This window comes from Rhea pennata, chromosome 4 (genome assembly GCF_028389875.1).
Source record: "Rhea pennata isolate bPtePen1 chromosome 4, bPtePen1.pri, whole genome shotgun sequence".
NCBI classification, from domain to species: Eukaryota; Metazoa; Chordata; class Aves; order Rheiformes; family Rheidae; genus Rhea; species Rhea pennata.
The window spans coordinates 17,324,593-17,339,188 of NC_084666.1; the positions used below are offsets into that span (position 1 = coordinate 17,324,593).

General features: G+C 34.9%; 2 protein-coding genes across 3 annotated transcripts in view; one reads left to right on the plus strand and one right to left on the minus strand.

Annotated features, from left to right (window-relative positions):
* The window catches only part of NCAPG (non-SMC condensin I complex subunit G), a 29,208-nt gene extending 20,792 nt beyond the window's left edge, over positions 1-8,416 (plus strand). The window contains exons 16-21 of the mRNA XM_062574581.1: positions 2,264-2,438; positions 2,876-3,037; positions 3,884-4,046; positions 5,587-5,679; positions 7,196-7,274; positions 8,128-8,416. Of these exons, the coding sequence (XP_062430565.1) occupies positions 2,264-2,438; positions 2,876-3,037; positions 3,884-4,046; positions 5,587-5,679; positions 7,196-7,274; positions 8,128-8,254 (799 nt within the window). The 3' untranslated portion in view covers positions 8,255-8,416. The remainder of the gene's footprint in view (positions 1-2,263; positions 2,439-2,875; positions 3,038-3,883; positions 4,047-5,586; positions 5,680-7,195; positions 7,275-8,127) is intronic.
* A 3,230-nt stretch (positions 8,417-11,646) lies between these two features.
* Positions 11,647-14,596, minus strand: part of LCORL (ligand dependent nuclear receptor corepressor like) — a 77,260-nt gene continuing 74,310 nt past the window's right edge. Inside the window, exon 7 of one of the 2 annotated variants that reach the window (XM_062575384.1) lies at positions 11,647-12,943. In XM_062575384.1, coding sequence (XP_062431368.1) covers positions 12,760-12,943 — 184 coding nt within the window. In that variant the 3' untranslated portion in view covers positions 11,647-12,759. The remainder of the gene's footprint in view (positions 12,944-14,596) is intronic. The other variant, XM_062575385.1, reaches the window with a different exon arrangement.

Genomic DNA, 14,596 nt, shown 5'->3' on the forward strand with positions numbered 1-14,596 from the left:
TTTTTTGTGTGTGTCTGTGTTTTTGTTTTTTTTTTGTTTAAAAAAAAAACAACATTCCAAACTAAATTCACACCAGATTCAAAATTTCCTGTTTGTTTTGGGAGTAGACAGAGGAAGAGAAGGACTTTTGCAAGCAGGCAGGAGCATAAATAGTAATTCTCCTTTCACTTGCTTAAAAAAGGTTTGACTTTATCTTTGAGCTGCTGCTAGTGGTGTTGACCAATTTGAACTTGCTGGGTTTTTTTTAATGTTAAATTTTAACTTTAATATTATATGATCCCTTATCTATTTTTCAAAATTTTTTTTAATGCCACAGTGAGAGTAGTATTTCAAAGGGGATTTAGTTTGAAAAATGTCTTTGCTGTTGTCAAAAAAGCAATAGGAAAAATATAAAGTCTCCTCCAGATTATTTTCTTCCCCATTTAAATTCTGTTGAAAATTAGTAGAAAAACTAATTTAATATGCTTTAATATTGAATAATGACCTTAAGCTTTTAGCACTGATGATTTCTTTTGCCTACAGATGTCTTTTGACCCTATGATTCCCTCTCAAGAGTTTGAGTGCTTGTCCTACCAAGGCTCAACAAAGTAATTCTCTTGCAAATGACCTTGAAATACACAGAAGCAATGTTTTCTAGCACCTTAGAGAAAATCTTCTGTCCTTTTACTTGAAAAGAAAAGCTCAGTATGATTTTTTTTTCACTTTTTTGTCTTAAAGGAGGAAAAAATCCTAAATCTTAGTCTGGCTGACTAATTCAGAATCATTGTTTAGTTAAACCTTTAATTAAACCTCAGTCTTGAACATTATCTACGTTTTGGATCACAAATGGTTCACAGTAAGATGCATCACAGAGTATCTCCAGTTACCAGTAATGTATCTTCAAGAGAGCTATTAGCTTGTATGGCAACTGATTCAAAGCTGTCTGCAAGGTTTCCATTTAGTAAAGGAAAACTTGAGTAATTAGTTTCTGGGGTTGAAATCTAATTTTGATACTGACTTCTCACCAAACTTACTGATTCAGTTTATTTTCTGGATGTTGCTCCGTCAACCTCTATGGCTGATTATAGTTAAGAGGGTTACTTTTTGAAATGAAACATTTGAACTTTGAGAAATAAATGTTAACGCTGACTTCTGTGATTGGTATTTTGTCGTGCCAATAGAATGTCATAGCACATTAATAACAGGGACAGGATTTTATAACCAGTGGTCAATTCTAATTCATATATACATATACCCATATATACTTTTTTTTTTTTTTTTTTTAAGAGTAATAGTCTCTCAGGCAACCTCAGGGGCCTAAAGCCTAAAACTTTAATCTGCCTTGTGCCTCAATGCTATTGGATTCTTTTTAATTTGCAGAAAATCTGAATATACTTTAGTTGTGCTTAAATCTGTAGAAAGGGAGAGCTCTTGCTTCTGCTCTTTCTTGCCCCAGCTGTAGTACTCAAAAGGTCTTTCAGTCAGCTGATTTCACTCAACAGTTCAGCTGTGTCTGTGCTCCCCCCTGCCCCCCCCCCCCCTTTTAATTCTTTTTTTATTTTATTAGTTTTCTTCTGTAGTTAAATTGGTTCAAACTGGCTAATAAGTACCAGAGTCAGTACTTGGTGAAGTGAAGCCTTGTTCTTTTGCCGGTAGTTACCTATTAAATTGTTTTGACTTATCTTGTGGAACTACACCTTTACATTAACTTGTTGCAGAATCTTTTTAAGTGCAATGTGATGTTTAGCCTAGCTCGACAGTTGTAATTACCTTTTCTAAGAAAAGAAAGCACAAGTATTTCTTCCAAAGTCTTGTTAACTGCCACAGTGTTTTGCCAGGCTTCCTTACTTTCTTACACAGGAAGAAGTATTCCTGAAGAAAGATACTAGCAGAAAGAAGGAATGAACAGGAGAAAAATAATGTGTGGAATTGTGTTTCTGTCCCCTGAGAGGCAATCTATCTATAGCTAGCTAATAATATAGCTAGTCATAGCTAGCTAGCTATTACTTAGATTTTTTTCCAGTAGTAAGGATGAACTTTCAAACTATTCTGAGGTAGGAAGCATTACTTAAAAACTTGCTGGAAAGGAAATTGGTTCTATGAGGAAATCTTGATGTTATTTTGATCCTGCTGGCTGTCTTTAGGGCTCGCTGTTCACTCTGCTTTGAGAGCTTAAAGGTATTGTAATAGGTTTGTAAAATTTGATTGTAGAAGAGAATTTAGGGATGAATTAAAGTTTAATTTTGTCTTATTATGCTACTAATCTGTGACTTAATTGAAACAGGTCTAACCAGGAATGCTTTGAGGAAGCTTATCTTCCAACTCTGCGAACATTGTTAAATGCTCCTGCCACTTCACCTTTGGCTGAAATAGATACCAGTAATGTTTCTGAACTGTTAGTGGACCTGACCAGACCAAGTGGACTCAAGCTTCAGGCCAAAAAGTCGGAAGAGTATCAGGTATACAGCAATGGAGTGAAGTGGAGAAGGTGCTTTGATGTTTGTGTCTAGAGATTAAGAATCGACCCTATTTCCTTACCATTAGCTGATTGTCTGGGCTTCTCTTGTGGCCTGCATGTGTGAGTCAGAGGCTGGACTTAAGCAAGTGGCAGTACAGGGAATTACTTTTTTCAATGTCTTTTTTTTTTTTTTTTTTTTCCTCATTTCCATTCCCTGTTACAGTTACATAGTGCTAGTAGGAACTTGCACCAACCCTAATTATCTTGACTGGGGAAAGTATTTATAAAGATCAGATGGTACATGTACTCAAAATACTGCATTTTAAGAAAATATTTACTATATAAAATTATTCATTAGCTGCTTAAATCAGAATGATCTTGTTTTTTGTAAATAACTTCCAACAAAATTTCAGAAATACCAATTTCTTTTCTTTATAGGACTTAACAGTGCATGATAGTTTGGCAATGAAAATTTGCAATGAAATTTTGATGGACCCGACTGCACCAGATGTCCGTATTTATGCAAGAGCTTTAAATTCATTAGAACTCAGTAATTCTTCCAAAGAGAATCTTCTACTTCTGCTGGATGAGATTCTTGAGGTAGTACATAAATAACATGGCTGTTGCTGTTTTAATTGCTAGCAGTCTAATATTCTGATGTGCTAAAAAACAATGTGCCTTTTGTTTACTCTGATAATATGACCAGAATCTCTTTTAGCAAGAGTCTTTATTGAAAATTCACTTTTGATGAGGTATTTACAAAAATCTGAACCGAGTTTTGTGTATAATTTAAATATTTCAGTTATCACAGATAATAAAAATAGTGGAAGCAGTATGTGCAACTTGATATGATTGAATTTTGGTAGCTGTCATGTAGTTTATTCTTTCTTTTTGCATTCAGTATTAAATCCAAAAAAATTTACAAAATTTACATTCTGGATAGCTTATCTTTTGTTAATTATTAACAGCCAAAATGTTTATACCTAAACTGATCTTTAAGATCATTGGGCAACAGGAGAAGGGTGCTTTGTTTGAGATGAAGGGATTACCAGATCTTGCTGTTGCTTTTATTAATATCTAAGTTGCAGTAAAATTTGGGAGTGGAACAGGGGAAGACACTGTTGTGTAGAAATGTCAGAAAGAATTCCAGTCCATTGTGAGCCTATCATCTAGAAGTAGGAATGTTCCAACACTTGCCTGGAAAGGTTCAGTCACTTTATTTTTTAATGTTTCTTCTTGTCTCAGATAACTTCTTTTGGGGTTTCAGTGCTTGATGTTGATGGAGAAAGTGCTTCTCTTTTCATTTTAAGTAGTCATCTGCACATGACACATAGAATTAGCTAAATTTACCAAAAGAATGATATGATTAGTAACTTAAAGGATAAAAGAAATTTATAAAAATAAATAAATGTATAAATGTTTAACATTTAAATCTGTCTTCCCCAGAAAGTGAAAGACAAATTGTGCCAAAGAGCTATTGAGAAGATCAAGATAAACTTAAACAAAGATGCTAATAGGAGCAAAGACCGCTCTAAAAGGACAGAGGAAACGGGCTGCTCTGAAAGGACACAGGAAACTAGCATCACATTTTCTCAAAATAATAGTCAAGGTAATTCAGCAGAACAGTTATTTAGTAGGAGGTATACAAGTGGGTGACTTATGCACATCTTTGTTACAAGAAGTCTTATTTTTTCCTCTATTAAATGAATCTACTTTTTGAAAACAAGGGGAAAAGGTAATATTTGTTAAATACACATGCTTTTTGAAATGGAAAATACTTCAATATGAATATTTTCTATTGCTTTTTGATCAATTTTTTTTTCTCATTTTGCATATTACTCTAGTACACAGCCAGTGTTGTATTTTGTATATAAAACTTTGTATACTTGTATTGTTGTATTTTGAGGTCTGCACTGCAATTCTTCCTTTTCAACAAAGGCAATATTAAAGTAGACTTTTTTGTAGCAGTTTGGCACACTTACCTGCCTGCTAAATACTAGTGATTGCAAACTCCCATTGAGAATGTGACTCACTAATTCAAGAGAAGGAATCAATTACTTTGTGTTTTCTTTGCCAGACCTGCTTTGTGCAGGCAGTATTCTATTACAGCAATAAGTAGTTGATATCTGTAGTGTCTGGAGTGTGATACTGATGCCTTTCCGTGTTGCTAGTTCATATATTGGAGGCAGAGTTTTTATTCATTTATGTATTTTTATTTGTATTGCTATTTTAAGAGCTTGAAGTGGAGGAAGCCAGAAGACTTTACCTTTTGCACAGCTTGTGCAGTTTCAAATGCCTTAGTAGTGTCCTTTCTGCTGGTGGCATAGGCAGTCTAATGTTTTTGGTAGAAAAGCAATGAGATGAAACTTAATTAGCTTTTTCTTAAAGCAAAGATCTTGATATGCAACTGTCTGAAGCAGAGGCTACTTTTTTATTTGCATTTATTTCTTTTCTAGTGGATTACTTCAAAGCTTTAGTGTGTTTCTGGAAGTGTCTAATTATATCTTCTATATTTATTTGTTTAAATATTTATTGGATGGGGAACTGGAGGCATGCTTCTGAGAAAACACAGCTTCCTATTTCTAGTTTACTATTAGCTGTTAGCAGAAAGCAGTTACTTTTTGGTGTGAATTTCTCATGAAGAATGAATTTTGAGCACTCTTTTTAAGCAGACTGTCCTTGCATCCTGTAGGAGAAAATGTTGTTCTCTCTCCCTTGCTACTCATACATTTGGGATCATTGAAAGTAAAGGAACATTTACTACTTCAAAAATGTATGAGATAGCTGTGAAGCAGAAAGGGAAACAACCATTACTTTTTGTCCTTCAGTTGCAATAGGTGAGATCTATATCAGAGGTTAGGAAAAACTTCCTAGGAATAACATAGATTCTGTAAGAGAGAAACTTCCTATAATTCTTAAAATTTTTAAGAGGAAGCTAAAAATAATTTAGATTTTACTTATCTAATTTAGGGTAGGGATATAGCTATAATGACATGTTAAGCTTCCTTTTAGCCTTATCTAATTTACAGAAAAAGTATGTGTAAGATTGTATGGCTTTTTATATAACAGCAAAAATTTTAAGTACTAGTATTTTGGTAAAGTAAAACTTGATCATCTATGATTTCTTTCTGCACTGTTGTATTTAACAGAAAATAATGAAGAAGCTGATCATACTCCAGTCAATGAATTTAAAAGTAAAGCAACTGCAAAATCAAAATCAACAAGAAACAAAACTGGTAGAGGTATGCATTATCCTTTTCTGACTATAATAACAGGATTTTTTATTAAAGAATTAGTTACTAGGTTTTATAAACCTATACATGTAAAAATAATGCAGTCTTCATACTGTGTTGTAGTTTTTAAAAACTAATTTGTTAAAAGATAGACTCTCTTGTGGAATCTTTTGGAGCAGTATAAATCACAGAATGGTTAAGGTTGGAAGGGACCTCTAGAGAGGTCCAACACCTCTGCTCAACTACAGTCACCTACAGCAGGTTGCTCTGGACTGCCTACATGCTTCTGAGCATCTCTCCACAACCTCTCTGGGCAACCTGTTCCAGTGTGCAGTCACTCTCACAGTAAAAAAGGTGTTTCTTGTATTCAAATAGAACTTCCTCTGTTTCGGTTTGTGCTCATTGCCTCTTGTCATGTCACTGGGCACCACTGAGAAGAGACTGGCTCTGACTGTATGCTTAATGTTATTTCAGAATCAGGGAAATGCTAGACAGTCATTCTGTCTTGCTGCTGTCATGAATTCCTTTAAAAACATAGGAGCCAACTGCAGAGTAATTACAGTGAAGCATGAAATTTAAAATGTAATTTACAGATTTCCTGTGGCAAGGAATCTGTTTGAATTCAGATGTTTAAAATGGTGCGTTAAAGATCCATACTTCCTAAGAGAAGCGTCTTCTCTGTGCATTTAACTTATGTGTAATGAAAATATTTTCCCCAGTTGCTTTAAAAGTTGGAAAGTGTGGCTTGCTAGGCCCTGCTGGTTATCTTTGATACCTTGTAAGTATTGCCCTGGTATTTACTGCAGGATAAATTCTGATATGAAACATACTGCTTCAAACTGTAAACGAGAAGTATTTTTTAATAAGTTTGAAACAGAGCAAATAGTTTCTCTCTCACAAATATGTTGAGAGGAAAGGGTATGTAGGCATCTGTAGCTGAATAAAGATTCAATCCCTGAAGCACCACTTTTATTTCTTAGTTTGTAGTGGAGGCTTGTAAATACGCTAAATACCCAGATTAAACCTACGCTACCTTAAATTCATAAAAATACACAGATATCATTAGTGATAGTGATTAAAAAGTGGCTTAATTGTTTAGTTAAATATCACTACACTTCTGTAGATGTTAATGGAGAAATTCAGCTTAAATGTGATTTCTTACACAAAATTATGTATAAATAATTAAGTTTTTGATAATATGCCATTAGCCGCTCCCAACGCCACAGTTGATAAGGAAAAAAAAAAAAAAAAAAAAACCCCTCTCTGGCTACAGGTTTTTAGGATAATTTCAAGTCATTTACAGTAATGTAGAAGATTTTTTAATATGAATACAAGTAGACTGTGGATTTTTGTGTGTTTAATAAATTCTATCTAATGTGATAACTAAGTATTATATTTTTAAGTGAAACATCAGAACAAAATAAAGCAGGTTTGTATATTTCTTCAATATAGTTTTAAGATGCAAAACTGTTTTAAGAAAAGAAGTAGTTCCATGATGTAAAAAGTGACTTTTGCTTACACTTAGGACAGCGAAAAGTAGCAGCAGAAGCTAGGTCTGTGAGCAGAAGAAAAAATCGCACAACTGTAACCTGTGCCAGTGACAGGTAAATCCCTCCTCTTCCACCCTTGCAAGTGTGATGTCAATTCTAGCAAAAGAAATTAATTCAAATATTTTTCCTCCCCCAAACTTGTATCTTTATCCTCTGCTCCTAACATGGAGAAGAATATTTAAGAAAAATTATTTATTTGAACTGATGAGGAATGATAATGGCAGGTTTGACAACTTCATGTTTTATTATCAGTGCCTAAGAACATGTCATTCATTTTTGCATGTTTGGTACATAAATTATGTTCTATTCAACTTAGATTTCTGACTTCGGTTAACTTTTTCTAATGTTTACTTTTTCCATTTTTTGATTTAATAACTGCTGTGCAGAAGAATCTGGTATTTTTCACATTTGGCTGCTGCTTTTTTCTCGTTTTTTCAACATTTAATTGATAAGCTTATGGGAATGAGATAAACAAATACAATACATTCCTTCCCTTTAGATCACATAGGCCGTAAGTGTTAAAAAGCCATTATCGTTAAAATTTTCCGTTGTACTCACTCTTTCTCATGCAAATAACCCATGGACCTTAGGTCAGGGTCAACCTTTCCAGTTTGCTTATTCAATGTATTCACTTTGATCCATTCACCACCTGATCTTTTTGTGGGTTTTTTTTTTTTTTTTTTTGCATATTTTGCAACTATAAACACTTGATTATCTTTTCTGATACAGCTATATCACTTAAACATAAGTACATTATTCTCTAAAAATGTCAAGTACATAATTAGTAAGAAGTGTTTTACTCTTCAAGACTGTTTTTATTATGCATGGCTTTAAGTTTGTTAATATAAATACTTTTAATTTTTCTTATGGTCTTTCTAGCCTTAACTTAAAATATTTTATATTTCAGTGGTGATGAAATTCCAGAACCAGTCCCAATGTCAAGTTCAAGGCCTTCAAGACGAGCGAAAACAGCAGCACTGGAAAAAACAAGAATGAATCTTTCAAGCCTTCTGAATAGAGAAGCAGATGAATGAAGACAAAAGTAGTGAAAGTGTTCCAATGCTAATAGTTAATAGCAGGCTTGAAAAATAAGCTTTGTTTTGTTGTTGGTCAATTTAACTTCTATAATTATGATCATTTAAAATTGTAGATTTTTCTAGGAACTCTTTTATTTTTTTAATACTTTTTTGATAATATATCCCAAATTAAGTGCATCATTTATGTAATAAAAATCTTATTCTTAAAATATAACCGGAACAAAACTCTAGTTTTTTGTTTTACTTTACAGTAAAGAATTTTTTTTAATCTTCAAATGAAGATTGTTATTGGTGGTAAGTATAGTTTTGTTTATCAAGAGTTACATATTTAAAGTGAATTTAAAAAAAAACCACATTATTCAAAGATAATATTTGACATGGAGTGAGTGCTCTTGATTGCAGCACCTTTGAATATACCTGCCTTTAATGCACCTACTTTCTCTATTTGTTGGCCTGCATGTCTGGTGACTGTCAAGGGATATTTTATGGTTCATGTTAACATAAAATACAATCGATCTGAATTGTGCATTATGCTTACTGCAGGTGTATGTGTCTACTTTATTTTAAATAAAATCAAAATAGTGTAGTTGGCTATTTGAGACAGTTTTTGGTATGGAAACCCTCTATCAATTACGTCCTTGTTACATTTGTATAATTTCCAAGCTGATCAGCAAAAACTCATGTTGATTACTTGACGTGGACATGTTACCTACTTATGTTGAATGCAGCTTTCTAGGGAAGTTCCATCTAAAATAAACATATTGCAGGCGATCTTCAGGAATTTTCAGAGATGTATTGGAGATGCTAGTGAATAAGTAGTGTCCCCAACATGCTATGCCCAAAGTACTACGCTGTTTTCAGATTTATATATAGAAAATGGAGACTGGATTGTGTTGCTTTTCATCCTTTCAGTTTTTGCCAGAAATCTTTTAGACCATGAAATACTATGAAACATTCTTTGTGCAGTAATATTTGCTATTAAGAAGCTTATATAACTTTAAGTGTTTTTATTATAACTTTAGACAGAATTTTGAAGCTTTGAGCTCCTTCCTCTGTTAATTTTTTCTCCTTCAAATGCTTATTCTAATTTGTATTCCTAGTGTGAGTTTGTGTGTGCGACCACTTGAGATCAGTCATTGCCTGTGCCCTTGAACGCTTCCTGAACGTAGTTCAAAAGGGTGAAGTATATCCTTCGTTTTTTCCCAGCTGTCTGTCAATCAGACCTTCCCCTGTGCTTTAAAGTTTAGGCTGTTTTTATTCTTTATTATTCAGTTAAAAGTTTCCTGTCTTTGCTTTTCTCTTCTCTCTCCAGGAAGGAATGAGTGGCTCACTCTTCTACCACTAATAGGCTTTCAACAACCCTTTCCCTTTGTTCTTTTGGTCCAAATGAGTTTCTAGGAAAAGCAGGAACAATAACAGTTTTAAAAGGCTTCTCTGGAAATGTAGTTCCAAATAAGATGGAGACCTTGAGTTTTGCCTTCTTGCTGCCCCATCGTGCCTGGCCACGCTGCAGGCTGTCTCCCTGTGCTCTCTTCAGGTATGCTATTGTATGGAAAGATCAGGCTCCCCATCAGTCACCTGTGTTAATCAGTGGATGTCTGTGCTGTGGATGTGGCTTCACTAGTATCTGTTAATAAAAGTATTGACAAACTGGACCAGGTTCATTTGAGGACTCCCAGCTGGTTGGGATCCGGAGTGCTTCCCTTTGACGTGAACCTGGGGGAGTGGGGCTTGGTCCATCTGGAGAAAAGGTGGCTTCTGGAGGACCTAACTGCAGCTCCTGGTTCCTACAACAAGGTGTTTGAGGAGATGGAGACAGGCTCCACACAGTGGCACAAGGTGGGAGAACAAAAGGCAGTGGGCCTAAGCTGAAACACTATGGGGGCAGATTGGTATGAGGAAAAACAAGCAGCGGAACAGGTTGCCCAGAGAGGTTGCGCAGTCTCTGACTTAAAACGTTTTCAAGACTCAACTGATCCAAGCCTTGAGCAACCTGGTCTTCAAAATTGTCCCTACTTTAGGCAGGATGTTGGGCTACAGCTCTCTGGAGATCCCTTCCAACCCAAGTTATCCTGTGATTCTGTTTCACACCGGAAAGTTGACCAGGAACTGGCAGGTGATTTCCAACCCTTCTCTGCCCCCTAGCCTGAGAAGGGTTTTTACTACAAGGGATATGCTCTTGCAAAATTACTTCTTCTTTTGAGAAGAGATAGCTGCTAAATTACAGGTGAGCATGATTTAATGCATGTGAAAAACAACAAAAAGGCATTTGGCAGTCGGTATTGGCAATAATCAAAGTTTAAATATATGCAGTTGAATTTCTCAGTGTCCCATACAATTGTAATTGGGTATGTTCAAAGGAGATAAGGAGCCAAATTCAGAAGTAGCTTACAACCTGGAGGCAAAAGATTTGGTATGCACTACTATTTATAGCTATAAAATAATGTTACTGATTTTTATCTCACGCTCGCTTGCACTCATTCTCTTGCTCTCATGTTCTCTCCTGGCTAAAGACAACAGGGTTTTTCCTTTGGTATTTTTGAATGCTGGTTTTGCTTTTGGAGGACATGATATATCAAGGCTTTTGTGGGTTTTTCTTGTCTACCTTCTTAAAACTATTTTTTGTGTGGAGCAATGGGAGTGAGTTAGGTGGAACGTCTTGAGTGCAAGAGCCAAACTGGACCTGAATTACAGAACTTGCTTGCACGTGAAAGAATTATAAGCTAGCAGTGGTCTCTTACAAACTTAGTGATCCTCCAACATTTATTTATTCCCCACTAATCTTTGTTTCTTAACACCAGATTTAGCATTGTTGTTTGCTTAATCAACCTCTTCAGACAAACTCAGTATTTTCTTTTTTCAAGATTTTCCTTTGGTCACTACTGAAATTTGAATGGTGAGTGCTACGACAATAATATAGTGTTTTTGAGGTGAGACACCCCTGTAATGAAAAAGCTATTCTGTGTACTCAGTTTGTTTGACATGGAGAAAAACCTCATGGCATCTCTTCCTTGAAACATGTGAGTCAGGACACAGACCTCATTAGTTCAGTGCAAAAGCTGGTTTTGTACAAGCTTACAAACCAGCTTGTAAGACTGTTTTAATGTACCTTTTTGGCTAGCCCAGATTACTTGCTGTTCATTGTGCTTTGGTTGTGCTCCATTCCAGAGCCTGTCCCCCAGGAAGTTTCACTCTCTCTTTGGCTTGCTTTCCCCATGGAATCCAAACACATTAAAGACCATCTAGACAGTGTGGCTTGGTGATGAGTGTTTATTAGTAATTTTGTTCTGCCTGTCTGACATTTCAATGACTTAATATCCTTGTGGGAACTTGTCAGACTTACCTGAATTCACAGGAATCTAATAACTGGATTGTATCTGCAACTAACAAACTTTTAGAAAGAAGACTCGTATCTTCATTTTATTAAATAGGACAATTTAAAGTGAATACTCAAACCCCTTGTTATATAGAATACAATGTCTTCCAAGGAAATTTTCTGCTCGAAAACTGGCTCTTGGCAAGTAAAGGATATACAATTTATTGAATTAAGGAATCTCTACACTAGTTGTTGAATGTATGACTCCAGAAAAGAGAGAGATCTAGTACAGTTTTATTCTAACATTTTTGTTATAGCTATAATAAAGTTTTGATGAATGAAGCACATTAATTTTACTAAAGCTGATTTAGACTTGAAATGTCTATGATGTAGTCAACTACAACCATACCTTTTCTGAATAATTTTGGAAATTTGATATTTACATTAAGTTTCCAAAGTACAAGAAAAAATGAAATAGGAAGAGCATTTACATCCATTTTAATTGGTGGTCGGCATAAATTTATAAAAACAAAAGGGGAAGAAAGACCATTTAGCAGAAACCTCAAAAAAGTGCAGATACAGATTTGTTGAATGATAATCTTTCAAGAGAGTCTCCTGTAGAGTTGGCCTTTCATTCAGACATTATAGTCAGTAAACACTGGCACACAAAAGTCCTCCAGATAAATGAAGATGATAGTACACTGCAGAAATACATGGTTGTTCAATATGTTTCAAACTGTTTATGAAGGAGATCTCCTTAGATAAATTATCTTCTCTTTTTACTGCTTTGCTTGGAGGTAGTCAATCTTCACCTGTTGCAGAGTTGTTTGAATTGTTATTACCATAAATCTTTACATGGTGACCTATGTCACAAATTACATAATATATTAATTTTCGTGCACAAAAATAAAACTGGAAAGTAATAAACTTAAAGAGCATAGAAAATCACAATACTCCTAAAGGGGAACATCTGATTCTGATACAGACTTGTACTGCAAAAATTTCATGATGGTCAGATGTGAAACTTCATGTTTTTAAAAAAGTACATCAAAATGAATAATGCTAATAGTAATATAAAGCCAAATCACACAAGATCATTTCAAGATCAATGTAATAAATGCTTATTATTCAGCAGAAAAAAAATCAAGAACAATGTACAAAATAATAGTGCAAGAACAGCTGCAATCTACTTGTTCTCATCAGTTTTGAGATTTTGGTTAAAAACTTTACAGCTGGCAAGAGATGCTGCTGCAAAACTCAGATTCCACTCAGTGGGCTGATTAAGGCACATCTTTATGGACTTCAAATGTTCGTTTTCTGTGTTCATGTCTACTGAATTCTGCGGCTCCGAGACTTTCACTTGTAGTGTGCTGTAAGAAAAGAAGTGGAGTTGAGTAAGAGAAAAGAATGGGAAGAATTTAATTCCTCCCCCCTCCCCCCAAGCATACAGGCATACTGAAAAGATGCAAAATGAGGCGGTGGTTGATCAAGTATATTGATTTCTTATCGCAGTACACTGCAGAAACGCCAGCTGAGAGCAGGACCTGACTGCGTGAGGCTGCCTGCGGTGTAAAGGTAGAGGGGGCTTGTTTATGGGTAGGAGTAGCTCGAGTCCTGTTAATTTGTGTCAGCTGTTGGTGTAAGTCAGTCTTCTGCTAGCGCAGTTGCTTTGCATTGGAGCACTAGTATTCTGTGGACTGGCCTAAATCAATGCCCAAATGATAGGAATTGATCACAGTAAACCCCTGGGCAGGAATTGAGAAAGAACTCCCTTCCTCTCCCCCCCCCCAAGTTACTGTTAAAAAAACTATGCATGTATTAATCCTTTTATGGCTGTATTTATTACTTCGTTTCAAATCTAGGAAAATAAGTAATACAGGAAGGAAAAGAAACCAGCCTGTATGGGGATCACTAAGCAAACTGGCATGTAAATGTGGATTGATTCATGCTTATCACTGCCAAATAAAGCATGTAATTTTATACACTTAGACAAAAAGGAAAAGTTTGGAATACTCTCTTATCACTTAAAAATTATTTCAAACCTATTTATGTCTAATCTCTTTCTTACTGCCTACCATGTGCAGACATCTATAGCTGTATTAGCTGCAATTCACAGTCAGCATCCTTTTCAAGGGTTTCAAGAGCTGGAAGAACAATTCAAGTTGGAAATATTTCTAATTACTTAGAATTTTATTTTTAGTATATGTATTGCAATTAAGGGCAGGAAGTGATATTTGTGCTATAAAATACCTGTACACACAGTTTCTGCTGTTAAAGGGGTCTTTAAGCAGCATGACTATCTTTTAATGGCTTTTACTTGCTAAATTTCAGGAATACAAGTCTGCTATGTGAACTAGGTGCAAATTATCAAGGATCTAATCTGCTCAAGTATAATGTTAACTTTATCAATTATTTAACTATATGTAATTAATCTTGTACATATGAAGACCTATGCAAAAGTGCTTATAACATGGGTAAACAGTCTAATTGAGTCTAATTTAAGGAAGTTACAGACTATGACCTAGAATAAGATTACTTTGTATTGCTCAAATATTATTGATTGATTTTTTTTGATTAAACTGACTTCACAGCAAGAGGGGAAGACAACTTGTATAACAGTTAAAAAGCGACAGTTCACCAATATTTTTCATATACTGTCAGCAGCATGATTTTTATGCTTTTAAATTTTTATACAAGATACCTAGAATGACAAGAGCCTTTTTAACATATTAGTAAAAGAGGCTGGACGTTTCTTGTTTACTAACAGTAGCTCCTATCCCTCATAATTAGGATATACTCTAATACTCCCTTCCTCTAACCTGTATTTATTTCCTGTATTTTCCTCATTTTTCTGTTTCTGTCCTTCTGACTTTGTACCTTATTCCTTTATTGCTTTTTCTGATTTTCAGTCTCTGTGTTGTTCTGGTCTTTTCCTTGTTGTAGGAAACAAGGTTATACTGAGTGCAAGTTTAGATGGCACAGAGAAGACTTTAGTTAGCAAGGTTAATTTCTTCAATTTGTAA